At 30.6% G+C, this 15,970-nt stretch overlaps 2 protein-coding genes across 2 annotated transcripts in view; one reads left to right on the top strand and one right to left on the bottom strand.

Moving 5' to 3' along the window:
• LOC134683614 (uncharacterized) overlaps positions 1 to 5,906 on the bottom strand; it is a 37,879-nt gene extending 31,973 nt beyond the window's left edge. Inside the window, exons 1-3 of the mRNA XM_063542924.1 lie at positions 5,751 to 5,906; positions 1,183 to 1,274; positions 186 to 248 (exon numbers count right to left, since the gene is read on the bottom strand). Of these exons, the coding sequence (XP_063398994.1) occupies positions 186 to 248; positions 1,183 to 1,274; positions 5,751 to 5,756 (161 nt within the window). The 5' untranslated portion in view covers positions 5,757 to 5,906. The remainder of the gene's footprint in view (positions 1 to 185; positions 249 to 1,182; positions 1,275 to 5,750) is intronic.
• Positions 5,907 to 5,964: 58 nt separating this feature from the next.
• LOC134685011 (rho family-interacting cell polarization regulator 2-like) overlaps positions 5,965 to 15,970 on the top strand; it is a 90,324-nt gene continuing 80,318 nt past the window's right edge. The window contains exons 1-3 of the mRNA XM_063544351.1: positions 5,965 to 6,022; positions 7,169 to 7,270; positions 9,035 to 9,077. The gene's annotated coding sequence lies outside the window, so the exon portion shown is untranslated. The remainder of the gene's footprint in view (positions 6,023 to 7,168; positions 7,271 to 9,034; positions 9,078 to 15,970) is intronic.

Below are 15,970 nucleotides of genomic sequence, written 5' to 3'. Positions count from 1 at the left end.
ATGTACATATAATATACTAACAATGGTAAAACAGAATCTGTAATACTTCCAAAGGAGTATTTTGAAATCAGGGAAATTGTGAAAACTCTGTATCTTTTTATCAAAATTGTGTCGATAACCAGGAAAATTTATTTGACATAAGTCATGTAAGTAAACACTGGTAATTTAAAATCTGTTATACGTACAAAGGAGTATTATCCCAATCATCAGTAGTATTAACATTGATGCCCTTGCCTTCTATGGAATGACTGAAAAATATAAATACAAACTTTTATTAAGCCAAACTATGATAAAATATATATCAAAAGATTTCACTTTTTGAAGACATTAGTCAAAGAAGCTAAAGTGAATAATTTGTTAAGAAAATTATCAAATCCTGCTGAGGGATGAACAAAACTTTGCCTTTTAACATGGTTGGGCTAAATTGAGACAAATTATAATATAAATATATAGATATATATATTGTAAAGTTGAAATCATTCCTTTGTAAATTTTATAGGTGCCATTACAAGTTGGTTGACTGTTCTAGATCTGGAAATCCGTTTCACAGATGAAATCAGATTTGTTCCTTATGTCGGTACTACAATCTTGTTACCTTTTCACTAATATGACCAACCAAATTAGACTTATTACTGGGTTTGTATTAACATGAGCAACACAACAGGTGCCACATGCGGAGCAAGGTCTGCTTACCCTTTAGTAGCACCTGTACATTTGCATAACACACTTGTGCTTTATTGTCCATTTGACTCTATGATATTTAAATAGGTAAAGTCAAATAGCACAAAGAAATAATCATGATCCTTCAAATTCATTTCATGTGGGACTTTCTGTTTTGAATTTTTGTTGGAGTTCAGTATTTTCGTTATTTGACTTTTTCAAACCACTTGTATACTGTTTTTGTTTTTGATTGGAAGGCTGTTACACTATTTATACTTTATCAGGTAATCAACACTTCAAACAAAACAAAATTAAAATAGAGACCTAATTGGAAACTTTTTTTTTAATTATACATCAAAACTTAATAGTAAGATAAGGTATCAATCATATGTTAACATAAATCAAGGGGAAAATATCAATTTGAAAAAATTGATTTATAAGATTTTGTTTCTGCTAATATATAGTTCTAGGTCAAGTGGACAATAAACAGAAATTTAATAAAAGTGTTTTGATCCAAGTTACCTGATAGACTTAACATCACCAAGTCTGACACTTCTAAAAAAATCTTTCAAGTCTTGACTTTTCTCTCTTCCATATCTGGCTGATTTTTTATCCTAAAAGTATTCAAATATAAATGAATGAATGTAGGTGTCCACTTGCACTTATAAATAATGTTAAAAGTGATATGACCCAATTTAAACTTGATCTCTGTTTTGCAGTAATAAGCATAATAAATACAAATACAAATAAGTTTCATAGCATATGGTTTGGGGCAAACTAACGTAAGAGGATGGAAACCAATGTTGGCACATAAACATCGGAACACTTAAGGTAAAGGAACAGTAAATGGGCTATGTCGCAGATTTTGCAAAAAAATTGCACACAACTTTGGCTTGTTGAACTACAACTGAAAATCGAAAAAATAATACATTTATCTCTTTTATTATCTGAAAAATTACAGATTGATTTCTTTTAATATGGGTGTATATTTGTATAGAAAGCACATAAAATTGGCAAAAAAACCTTCTAAAATTTGTCTTAAAATCGCCAAATCTCTAATTCTACTCCATAGATTTTTCTTAAAAAACTATATATTGTTCACAGTGACAAATAAATTTCTGTTTTAATGATATAAAATAATCATAGGGTCACCGACTTCGTTTTTTGTCTAATAATCAATTTGTTACCTTATTGGTAGAGAAAAACGTCAAAAATCAACATTTTACAGCCTGCAACGCGATAACGTTAAGATTATTTCGACGTTTTGTTGGATTTTTTTCACAAAGAACTCAACTTTGAATGATGTATACCGTAAAAACGAAGCCGGTGACCCTATCTTTATTTTGCATCATTATAACGGAAAGAAATGTATCAACACCATATAGTTTTTTTAAAGAAAAATCTATGGAGTAGAATTAGAGATTTGGCGATTTTAAGACAAATTTTAGAAGGGTTTTCGCCAATTTTATGTGCTTTCTATACAAAATGTTCACCCATTTTGTAAGAATTCAATCAGTAATATTTCAAATGATAATTGAGATAAATGCATTATTATTTCGATTTTCAGTTGAAGTTCATCGAGCCAGAGTTGTATGCCAAATTTTACTGAAATCTAAGACATAGCCCATTTACTGACACTTGACCTTAATGCCTACTCTGGTAAAAACTGGTGAATAAAATTTTGCATACCTGCCAACTATCGCTATTTGCAGGGGATTTCCCACATGGAGGCTCCCAAATGGAAATTTTGAAAGAGCAATTTTGTTCACAATTTTAAACAAAACAATAAATTTTACAATGTCAACAGGCTTGTATGAGTGTGAAAAAGCCAAAACACAACATTAAAATGTATTTGAAGGCCCCTTATGGTTTTGTGGAACTATAAGAGCCATTTAACACGTTAAACCCCTATTGGACTTTTGAAAAGTTGGCAGGTTCAAAATAAAAAAAAAAGATGTGGTACTATGATTGCCAATGAGACATCTCTTCACAAGAGACCAAAATGACACAGAAATTAATAACTAAAGGTCCCTGAACTGCTTTTAAAAATGAGTAAGCACATACCACATAGTATGCAGCCAGAAAAAAGCCTGATATGACAAATGTAAAACAATTCAAATTAAAGAATCAAAGAGCTGATAGCTCTGAAGTGGAAGAAGGTGAATAAAAAGTAACTTGAATTACCATAAAAGCATCCCCACTTACCCAGGCTGCTTTGTTCCATTATTGTTAAAATGTATTTTTTTTCTACAAACAAGAAAAGGTCATAAGTACATGGATTTCCAATTCGTACAATCATTTTCTATGTTCAGTTGACTATGAAAATTAGGTAAATTCTTTAATTTGGCAGTAGAATTAAGAAGATCATATCAAGAGGAACACATGTGTTCTAAGTTTCAAGTTGATTGGATTTCAACTTCATCAAAAACTACCTCGACCATAAACTTTATAACCAGAAGCAGGACGGACGGACAGACTAGAAAACATATTGCCCATAAATGGAGCATAAAAATAGTAAGACTTGTTACATACCCGCCAACTTTTGAAAGTTCCCATATGGGTTTTTACTGCACAACAACAATTTTAAAGGTTACAATTTTTAGCGACGTATTTTGCAAGATCTGGATTGTCTAGAAAAAGTGTCATATTTGTATGATGAACTAACATGCCTTTTCCTTAAGTCTGTTTGCATGATTCTAGTTATATATTAAATCGGTAGAAAAAATATACATGAAGCTAGCAGACCAGGGTTTATTTTCCAGATTAAGAATATTAGATGCTTGTTGAAATTTCCAATTTTGAATAATGCACAAAGATGGACCTTTAACAGGTTGAGAACAACACTCCAAATGAGGGTAACCTAACTGGAAGATCATCACAACCCACTTTAAAAAATGAGCACAAAAAAAGTCATTTATATTCATATTATTTGATGAAACTTTTCCCCAAGAACTTGTAACCAAATGATGTAGAAATTGTGTTTTTTCTTCAAATTTCCATCAAATTGTAATGTTTATAGTTCCCTTATTGCCTCTCTATTTGAATAAAATAAAATAATAAGAAGAATCTGTTTCTTGTTTTGTTTTGGACAAATGATTGTTCACTGCTTGCAAATGAATCATTATATTTATATATCTTATCTGTATATATTCTTGTTCATGTCTCCATCTCCTTATCATTTGTAAATGTTTAGACAAATAAGAAAGAAATAAGCTCCACATGTATTTTGCAACATCGTAAATTAATTAAAAAAATAACATACACTAACACTTAAGTACTGCATGGATTTTAAGCATTATGAAAGTCAAATTTGTAGAAAGCTTAAAAAGACTTAAAAACAGTGTTAAATGTCTTGCTATTTCTTAGCTTACACAGTAAAATCTAGTATATACTATCATTTACAAATTTATATTTTAAGATTTTACTAGGAATTAATCTAACTACTAGACCTTTTATTAGTCTATATATTTTTTTTACCTTTTATTAGTCTTGTTGCACATATTGTATGTTAATTTCTGATCAGAAAGAAACAAATTTATCATACAAACTTCAATGTAATCCTTGAAAGGAGGTCTAGATTGCTAAAATAATTTATAATTTTTATTTTTTTTATTTGTCCAAAATCATTTAAATTCATTTAATCAACATCATTTTATGATTATTTGATTAAAATATTAATCATTTATAGTCTTTTTACAATTTACATTTTTAAAAGCAAAATAACTGAAAACAGGCTAAAACAAAGGGAAGTAACAAAAAAGTATTTCAATATTCCCAATACACATAGTTTTGATAACACAACGGCAGTTAGCCGGAGGTAAACATCGTTGATTACCAGTATGTTTGACACCCAAGCTGTCAAGTGAAGCCATATAATTATACATCTTCTTTGATATTCAGGTAAAATTTAACACAGGTGTCAATTACACCCGTACAGTAGTAAGAAATGAACAAATATGGCGTCTGAAAATTTTCATACACGGGAGTTTTTTCTCCTAAACGGGAGGACGGGAGATTTGTTCTCCCGCCGGGAGGTTCACATGTATGTTACAAAGGGCATCTAATTCACATGACAAAGGAAAACCATGAATAAAGACAACACTTTATATATCCTTTTTATTTATATAAACACAAAATCTTCTTGTCTACAGGATTGCAAATTCATAACTTCAAGGGCGAACTTGTAAACAGGGCGAGTTGTCCCGATACCAAATTCACGCATGCGTAATACAAATATCTACAGTTAAAACATCCTGTTACAAGTAAACAAATAACGTTCATGTGGATGAGATGAAATCTAATAATTTACATAAATAAAAGGGTCATATTTACGATAGTGATTGTTTTACAATCATAATTTACAAATTAAATGATTCAGATGCCTAATCATGTGTAAAAATCGAGGTCAGGAATCTTAAGTTGTTTTGAAATTGTAATACACGAAATGAATGCGGCATACGGAGACTCAATGCCAAGGGTCGGCCCCTTAAGTCTTCAGAAGACTTGACGTCTTCTTCCACTAAAAAACAGAATGCCTAATTAATGTTCCATATATATACATATATGAACAATGAACAGATCAAATTTATTTTATCATTGTGTGTTTATTTGTCACTTTTTGACGGATATTTTATAGTGTGTCTTTCGATGTAGTGATGTTATACTAATGTTATACTACTGTTTCAGAAAAAGGAGAAGATTTGGTACCTTTAAAACATTTAATACCGCTCCAATTGTTTGCACCTGTCCCAAGTCAGGAATCTGATGTCTTGGTTACAATAGTGTATTGCTATATTCAAAAGGACCAAGATGTTAAAAACAATTATCTTTTGTGTTTTTCACTTACACCAAAGCAATTTATAACAACAATCATGATTTTCCAATTATTCAACTTGAATTTAAATTAAAATTGGGCGCGAATGTGTAGAGTGCGAAAGGACCTTGGGTGCGAACATGCGGGGTGCGAACGTGTCGGGTGGAAAGTGTATTGGGCACGAACGAACCTGATACCCTGCATACAGAACAGAATGTGTCAAAAGTTTGCTAAGAATCAGACAAATATGAACCTACAATTTATTCTAATGGCTTACCGACATGACAGTCTGTTTCGTTGTTGAACAAACGTACCAACAACTTATCTAATGACAGCTAATCACATTATAATATTAATCAACTGTTACTTTTTGAAAGATTGTACATCCATTTCGAAATCTTCATTTGTGCATTGTTGACATTGCAACGACAGGGGAGATTATTACCCGCGGTTTCTAAAAATAAATGTAAAATCGGTACCGGTGATAAATTTCCGTGACAGATAAAATGGCATGATTGATTTGAAGTTAGACAGGAGCATTTTTTGCAGGTGGTATATCCATTTTAACCTGTAGATAGTATAGGTTATTTATTTTCAATTTTTTTTAGTAGATATATAAATATCTGTAATCCTGCATTTTAAAAAAAATGATTTTTAATGTATTTATCTTTATTGGACATAATACTCTATCATGGGCAAAAACATATTTTTTCAGTTATTTGAGCAGATCAGAATATGCAGTTTTTATTAATTCTCTGCACTTGAAACCTTTAAATCTGTTGAAACCATTACCTTAACATTGCATGTTATAATCATTCATTTTCAGCATCTATAGTGTATGACCTTGTAATCTACAGTAAAATGTTCATGATATGAATCTTTTTATCTTTAAATATGGGAAATTAAATTTTATGAACTTTGAAATATGAATCTCAATCTTTTCAGGATTTCTTCATCAGGCCCAAAAAAAGTCCAAATAGAAAATTCTTGAATAATTATCTTAATGTACTCTAATAGGTTTTAATCATGGTAAAAAATAAAAACACAAAAATACTGAACTCCGAGGAAAATTCAAAAGGAAAATCAAAAATCAAAAGGCAAAATCAAAAGTCCAAACACATAAAACGAACGTATAACAACTGTCATATTCCTGACTTGTACAGGCATTTTCTAATGTAGAAAATGGTGGATTGAACCTGGTTTTATAGCTAGCTAAACCTCTCACTTGTATGACAGTCGTATCAAATTCCATTACATTGTCAACGATTTATGAATAAAACAAACATACTCAAAGAGTAAAAATGTCAAAAATAGGGGTACAGCAGTCAATATTGTGTTATCATCTTAATATCACTGTAATTAGAGATCCCTGAGCTAGCAGAACGAGCATGACGAGCAAATTAACCTGTGTGTAATGTGAGTAATCTTTAAGGTTTTCAAATCTTTTAATAAAATTAATTTGTTTTTAATCTAAATACTTTTGACATTAGAACTTATTTTTTATGAAAAATTAGTTAAACCTCTGATACAACACTTTCAATTCATCATACTTTGCATTGGCAAAAGCCAATTTTGTCCAGTATGGAATCAGTCGACGATTGACAAAGGGAAGTAATTTGTTTAGAAAGTGTGTAATAACAGAATCAAATCAGTAATTGGCAAATGGATTATTTCCTGATATATTTCTGTATGCAGGGACCTAAACTACAAGACTTTTTCTTAAAATTTGGCCATCATGCAATGCAAGTGTCGAAGAGAAACACCATGATGAAAGAATAAATAAACATGCACATGGAGGTAAATAGTGGTACATGTAATTGACTCTTATAGATCAAATAAATTGATCAAATGTTGTGGAAAATATGATTGCCAAATAGGAACTCATGGTACATATATAAAAGAAAATGAAAATTGCTCTATTAAAATTTTCCTTTTTTCACATGCATCATATTCTGTGTTGACTGTTTATCCATATGTCATAATCAGGTAAACTTCAGTAACAAAATTAAAAGCAAATTAACCTGTCATCACTGAAGGAAATATTATTTGTGGATTATACATTTTAGATCGTAATAAATGTTAAAAAAAAATGCATGCATATATATATCCTGAAATCTCCCCTGGTTTTTGGTGGGTTTGTGTTGCTATATTCTTTAGTTTTCTATGTTGTGTCATGTGTACTAATGTTTGTCTGTTTGTCTTTTTCATTTTTATACGCCCTTCAAAATTTTGATAGGACTTATTATGGTATACACATGTCCGATGTCCGTCCGTCCGTCTGTCTGTCTGTCTGTCCATCTGTCCTGTGTAAACATGTCGCACTGTAACTTGAGAACGACTTATCCAAATTTCATGAAACTTAATATAGTTGTTTCTTATGATGGTCAAATGATCTGTATACTTTTTGGTGAAAATTAGATTTAAACTTTTTGATTTACAGCACTTTGTAACTGAAACAGGGGTGTGTTTTTTTTCACATGTCGCACTGTATCTCAAAAACGATTTTTGATTATGGCTTAAAACTTTAAACACTTCTTAGTTATATTAATCTTAATATCTGTATACTTTTTGTGATGATTCAATATTTCATTTTTGAGTTATTGAGTATTTTGTAAAAAAGGGGGAGGTTTTTTTTTACATGTCGCGCCATATCTCAAAATCAATTTATGATTATTGCTACAAACTTTACACATGTCTTTGTTGTATTAATCTTAAGATCTGTATACTTTTTGATGATGATTCAAAATTTGTACATGTTGTGCCGTATCTCTATAACAATTTATGATTATTGCCTAAAACTTTAACCACTTCTTTGTTATATTGATCTAAAGATCTGTATACTTTTTGGTGATGATTCAAAATTTATTTTTGAGTTATTGAGTATTTTGTTTAACAGGGGAGTTTGTTTTTTTACATGTCGCGCCGTATCTCAAAAATAATTTATGATTATTGCTTCAAACTTTACACACTTCTTTGTTATATTAATCTAAAGATCTGTATACTTTTTGGTTTTGATTCAAAGTTTTATTTTAGTGATATTTTGTTTTTTGTTAAAAAAAAAAAAACCAGGGTGGGGGGTTTCCCGCCGTGTCTCAAAAACTATATATATGGTTATATCTTAAAACTTTCTCAGAAACTATTTCCACATAAGACGTCGGGCATATCATGCGCTCATGGCCCAGCTGTTTATAAGCCATGGCATTGTCAGTTTATTTTCGATTTATGAGTTTGAATGTCCTGGTATCTTTCGTCCCTCTTTCATTAATTTCTGATCACTGTTGGAAAAAGAAACTTGTTTTGTCTGGCTTTCAATTTTTTGTTTATGAATTCTATGAAATACTTTAGTAACCCACAAATAGTAATGAATAATTACAGTATATTGATAATGCTGCTGTTCATTGAAGATCAGTTTGTGTGAAAGGTTCAGATGATATTTGTTACACTGTAATAAACTGTTTTAAAAGTGGTGAATAATCCCTGTAATGTACTGTAGTGATGCATAATATGTAATCCATGTGTAAATTGTAGACATGCTTATCTTCACTTCTCACTTAATTACAGATTAATTAAAGATTCTTGTTAATTACCCACATACACAGCAATGGTAAGTACTTTATATAATATAATTTTTTTCTTCAAGAAACTTCAGATGACCACAAATTTATTTAGATTTTTTAATAAATTTTATATTTATTAAGTGGGTACGGGGTCTCATTGGGGAGGGGGGGTTCTGATCCCAGATCCTGTTTAGTATTTTGTAAGATTCCCTTATCCCTCTTACACAATTTGCGTAAGCAATTCTCATTTATTGTAATTTCCCTTGTCCCACTATAGACCTCATTTCCCATTTTCACGGCACAATAATTTGACTTTCATGTGTCATTATTGCTAACAAAAAATCAGCAATCCTGCATCTCGCTAAGACCTCAATGAGACCGACTATTAAAGTACTCAATACTCTTGCTTTGCTAATATACACATATTATGCCAACAAAATGCAATGGTACACTATTCATTTAGAAGGTTTAAGATGTGTCAACTTGACCAGTCTGTAAGAACAAAAGATATTATTGTTAATGTTTGTGTCATTTTGGTCTTTTGTGGATAGATGTCTCATTGGAAATCATACCACATCTTCTTTTTTATATATTCCTGATTTTTTGAAATGATTATGTTGCTTTATAATCATGATGATGAAATTAATTGAATGATTTTCACAAACTAGACATATAATGATTATTAGTTTGCTGAGATGATAGATTAACAGAAGTGGTGGTGTATAACTGTCAAAACACACTCAACATTTATCATCACTAAATATATTACACAGAGTTGGCTGAATGGAATGCAATGCATCATTGGAGTTATAATGTTTATTGTGATGGGGGAGGCAAAAAAAGGGGGGGGTTGGAAAGCTTAGTCTAATGTAGTGTGCATCAATCTAATAACAATAAGTAGAGAATGATTTTATTAAAGGTCATAGGTCAAATCTAAAGAGAAAGGGTCTGAGTTATTTTAAAAAAACAAACATTTTTAGCTCATGTTAAAACTGATTGTCCTTGATCATGTTGAACAGTCTATTCTTTATAAATGATCATAAGCTTTAGAAGGATAGGCCTAGTTAATTTTCAATGTAGAAGGTTACAATCAGTATAATTCTCCCTAGTGCATATTAACATTTGAAGTATAGTCTGGTGAATAAATCTGATTATAATCAGGAATTCATTTCTATAACGCTTGTATTATATAATTGTTTAACCCTGATCTTATCATTATTTCTGAAAGGCTTTAACATTCAAATTTGGTTTATTGTGATGCAATGAATTTAAACAAAAAGGCACTGTTTTAAAAACTTTCTTTTTGTTAGTTAATGTCTTAAAGAAATTTCTTGGGAAAATAATAAATAGCCACCTTTAGAACAAGGATCAACACCAAAAATTGTAAGCATGATATATATCTGCAGCCGGATGGGTTCTACAGTATTCAAAAAACTTGATGCTAATAATATTAGAAAGGAGGATGTCACCATCACATTATTTAAGGGTTATTGTAAAACTTTAATGACTTAAAAAAAATGGAGATCTGGGCATTAAGATCTGTCATTGAATGATTTAAAATTTGATTTTTTCTTCGAACTGAATGAAGTACAATAAATGGTTGTGCTATTTCTATTCCAGAAGATAAGGTGTGTGGTGTTATTATCTATATCTTGAGACATCTTTGAACAATTGTATCTTTAGACATTTCTTTAAGGCATAAACATTATAAAAACATATTTGTCTCAAGATGTGTCTTAACTGCCTTGTTAGATCTCTGTTTATATATACCTATAAAGTTAACAAGAAATGATATTAAGTTATAGATGTAATGAAAGTATCGCATCAGTCTGAGACTATATAACACACAACACAAAGTACCGAGTAGTCTCAGTTTCGGTCAACAGCAATAATTAGACCAATTTTATAAATTCTGCTGATGACAATCATTATGTTGTAAAATTTTACAGATCAAATTGTGGTTGTCCCCCCTTGCTTGAATAAAACAACTTAAATAATCAATCAAGTTATGCCAATTTTATTTTTTTTATTTACCAATGTTTACCAAAATAAACTAAAAAATACCTGTAGGAAAATTTATATTCCACAAATCTGATAAGGGTTTGATTTACTACAGATATTATCCATTATAGGACCTTTCTTAAGTCAAAATTTGTAAGCATGACTCATCAGTACCTTGAGACATGATCTTGAGACAATTGTGTCTTTAGAAATTTCTATAACCCTTTCCTCCATAATGACGCCTGTGTATTTGAAACCTCTTACCAATGAAAAAACTTTATCAGATTTAATAAACTTTGAATCTGCTATAGAAAGGATATTCATGGGGAGATCTGACTGTAATTTCATTGATGAAATATTCGTTATAGCAATTCATTAATACTAGAAACCTGATGATTTTTTTATGGAAAAAATCCTATGAAAATCAAGTATGTAAAACAATAAATCCATGGAGGAAAGGGTTACTACATTAACATGTTTAAGACACATATTTTTCTCAAAATGCATGTTAAAAAAATTGATCATTTGCCTTCTGAGGTCTGTGTTTATGTATAAAGTGAACTAGAAATGATAGAAAGTGATAGATATAATAAAAGTATCGTTTCAGTCTGAAACTACTCCAACACATAGTATGGGATAGTCTCAATTTTAGTCAACAGCAATAATTGGACCAATTATCTAAATTCTGCTGATGGGGATCACTAATGATGTAAAATTTCACAGATAAAATTTTGGTTATCTCCCCTTGCTGTAATAAAAAAAAAGCTAAAATGATTAAAATCAAGTATTGCCATGTTTTTGGTTTACCAAATTAGAATTAAAGAAACACTGGTGAATTGAAATTATACCAATTTGATAAGGTTTTGATTTACTTAAGATATTATCCATTATTGGACCTTTCTCATGTCAAAATTTATGGTTTTTTTTCTCTTTAGATCTGACATTTCATCCTGGATAGTATTAGAAGTGATAGGGGTTATAGTTATATGATATTTCACATCAGTTATACTTGCATGAAGATAACTGTGCAGATGTTTGCACTGAGAGGTTTATTTGTTAGGTAAACCCAGTGGCGGATCCAGAACTTTTCATAAGGGGGGCCTGCCGACTGACCTAAGGGGGGGGGGTGTCCTGCAGTCATGCTTCATCGATTCCCTATATAACCACCAAATTATCCCACAAATGGGGGACCCGGGCCCCTCAGACCCCCCCCCCCTGGATCCTCCTATGAAACCCCCTCTTAAACTTTGTCCTTCCATGATGTATAAGAAATTTATCAACATTTTAAACTTTTTATGTGCCCATGTTCATCTGCGATTTAAATAAAATGAATATTGTTCTCATGTCTGACTGCAAGTTTAATAAATTTGGATAATTTTAAGTTTGTTAGATAAACACTTGTTCTGTTGAATTATTGGATTCTATTGATACAGTGTCACTCAATAAAATATATGTCAGTGAAATCAAGAAGAAAGTAATTTTTATACGACCGCAAATTTTGAAAAAAATTTCGTCGTATATTGCTATCACGTCGTCGTCGTCGTCGTCGTCGTCGTCGTCGTCGTCGTCGTCGTCGTCGTCGTCGTCGTCGTCGTCGTCGTCCGAATACTTTTAGTTTTCGCACTCTAACTTTAGTAAAAGTGAATAGAAATCTATGAAATTTTAACACAAGGTTTATGACCATAAAAGGAAGGTTGGTATTGATTTTGGGAGTTCTGGTCCCAACATTTTAGGAATTAGGGGCCAAAAAGGGCCCAAATAAGCATTTTCTTGGTTTTCGCACTATAACTTTAGTTTAAGTTAATAGAAATCTATGAAATTTTGACACAAGGTTGATGACCACAAAAGAAAGGTTGGGATTGATTTTGAGAGTTTTGGTTTCAACAGTTTAGGAATTAGGGGCCAAAAAAGGGCCCAAATAAGCATTATTCTGGGTTTTCGCACAATAACTTTAGTTTAAGTAAATAGAAATCAATGAAATTTAAACATAATGTTTATGACCACAAAAGGAAGATTGGTATTGATTTTGGGAGTTTAGGTCCCAACAGTTTAGGAATTAGGGGCTAAAAAGGGACCCAAATAAGCATTTTTCTTGGTTTTGGCACCATAACGTTAGTATAAGTAAATAGAAATCTATGAAATTTAAACACAAGGTTAATGACCATAAAAGGAAAGTTGGTATTGATTTTGGGAGTTTTGGTCCCATCAGTTTAGGAAAAAGGGGCCCAAAGGGTCCAAAATTAAACTTTGTTTGATTTCATCAAAATTGAATAATTGGGGTTCTTTGATATGCCGAATCTAACTGTGTATGTAGATTCTTAACTTTTGGTCCCGTTTCAAATTGGTCTACATTAAGGTCCAAAGGGCCCAAAATTAAACTTAGTTTGATTTTAACAAAAATTGAATCCTTGGGGTTCTTTGATATGCTGAATCTAAAAATGAACTTAGATTTTTTATAATTGGCCCAGTTTTCAAGTTGGCCCAAATCGGGGTCCAAAATTAAACTTTTTTGATTTCATAAAAAATTGAATAAATGGGGTTCTTTGATATGCCATATCTAACTGTGTATGTAGATTCTTCATTTTTGGTCCCGTTTTCAAATTGGCCTACATTAAGGTCCAAAGAGTCCAAAATTAAACTAAGTTTGAATTTAACAAAAATTAAATTCTTGGGCCTCTTTGATATGCTGAATCTAAACATGTACTTAGATTTTTGATTATGGGCCCAGTTTTCAAGTTGGTCCAAATCAGGATCTAAAATTATTATATTAAGTATTGTGGAATAGCAAGTCTTTTCAATTGCACAGTATTGTGCAATGGCAAGAAATATCTAATTTCACAATATTGTGAAATAGCAAATTTTTTTTTTAATTAGAGTTATCTTTCTTTGTCCAAAATAGTAAGCAAGAAATATCTTATTGCAAGTTTTTTTTTTTTAATTGGAGTTATCTTTCTTTGTCCAGAATCAACTTAAATCTTTGTTATATAGAATATACAATGTATATTCACTTTTTACTATTAACTGATAAATTTAAATAATCTTTACCATTCAGTGATAACAAGCAGTTTTTTTACATCTTAATATTTTATGATGTATTTAAATGAGTAGTTATTGTTGCAAACTCCATTAGAATATTTTAATTGAGATTAGTTTTGGAATAAGGGAAAGGGGGATGTGATTAAAAAATTGGGTTCAATTTTTCTTATTTGAAATTTCATAAATAAATAGAAAATTTCTTCAAACATTTTTTTGAGAGGATTAATATTGAACAGCATAGTGAATTGCTCTAAGAGAAAACAAAAATTTTAAGTTCATTAGAACACGTTCATTCTGTGTCAGAAACCTATGCTGTGTCAACTATTTAATCACAATCCAAATTTAGAGCTGAATCCAGCTTGAATGTTGTGTCCATACTTGCCCCAACTGTTCAGGGTTCAACCTCTGCGGTCGTATAAAGCTACGCCCTTCGAAGCATCTGGTTTTAATATACAAAAACATAAATCATTCAAGAAATAAATTTTGGTGCATGATTTATTTTATTTATTGAAACTTTGATCTCTGGGGATTAGGCATGTATAATACAAAGGCATTAAAATATATAAAGATATATGTACCAATATATATATGTACTATGATATGGTGATGTTGTTGATAAATGATTGGATTTATTTTGACAATTTGGATACAGAGCAAATTACCTATCATTTACCTATTGTACTCTGATCTATTACAATAGAAATTGAAAATTGATTAGATTATAGGTATCAATTCAGGTGAAAGTGGGAGGCCATAATAGGGGACACTTTGATTTTTTTTATTAGTTTATTTAAAAAATTAAAGAGCAACTAGAATACAGACTTGTGTACAACTTTTGAAAATTCTGGTTTACATTTGACATGCACATGATATTGTTTCCTTGAATTTCAGCGACAAAACATTTTCCTAAAGATTTGCATTTTTTTTTATATATATATATTTCCTATTTTCACCTCAGATGATATTTTCAGATTCGTTTTCATTTATCTGTCTACATCACAAGGTTTGGGAATTATATTTATTTCCAACACTTCAAATTTAATTTCATTCAGAGGAGTACATTTTACATGTTGACTTCATAATCTGTGCAAGATTTGAATTTTTATGAAATTTAATCGTAGTTTGTCTGACATCTGCTGTGTTTTTTCCTTGAAATGATGAAGATAAATATTTGACATTAGATTATTTTAATCTGTTGTGGAATGAAACAGGATATATTTTTTGGATAAACCATTTCTTATAACATATAAATAATAACAGGAAAAAATTCTACAATATTCAAAGGAAAAGACTTCAATAACAGGAAAGTAGTTGATTATATGTAATGATTGCAAAAGATATTTTTTTAAGTGTTCCATTAAAACATCAATTTCTAGGCATGATCAAAGATTATGTTGAGAATCAGTGAGGGTGCTAACATCTATGGACTTGTGTGATCAGAAAGCTATTGACTTAGATATTTCCTGCATCATTGTAAGCTAATTTTGGAGATCTTGTTGTAAGCTCATCTTTTTTTACTGGAGGATTGAAATACTAAAAAGAAGTAATCATGCAGATGAAAATAACTTCATTTGATATAAACATAATCACCAGTAATATTTTTTCGATTATATTTGCTGATAGTGCCAAGTTTTTCTACTTCAGTTTGGTTTAATGACTTTTTTTATGAAAATAATCAAGGAAAAATTTGGTTGTTTGACTTTCTAGCAAGTTACTAGATTAGATTTTGTTTTTGTGGAAACAAACAGGACAAAGATTGACCAGAAATCCACTTCAGCCGAAAAAAACATTATAATTAGTTTTAGTATGAAGGACTACTGATTAATAACTTGAAACAAGAAAAATGTGTAAAATCATTCCCAAAATAATCGTTACTTAGTGATTAACAAACTTACTTTTTATC

Source organism: Mytilus trossulus, chromosome 9 (assembly GCF_036588685.1).
Source record: "Mytilus trossulus isolate FHL-02 chromosome 9, PNRI_Mtr1.1.1.hap1, whole genome shotgun sequence".
NCBI lineage: Eukaryota > Metazoa > Mollusca > Bivalvia > Mytilida > Mytilidae > Mytilus > Mytilus trossulus.
The sequence above is the reverse complement of the archived record's forward strand: the minus strand, read 5'-3'. Positions and strand labels throughout refer to the sequence as shown.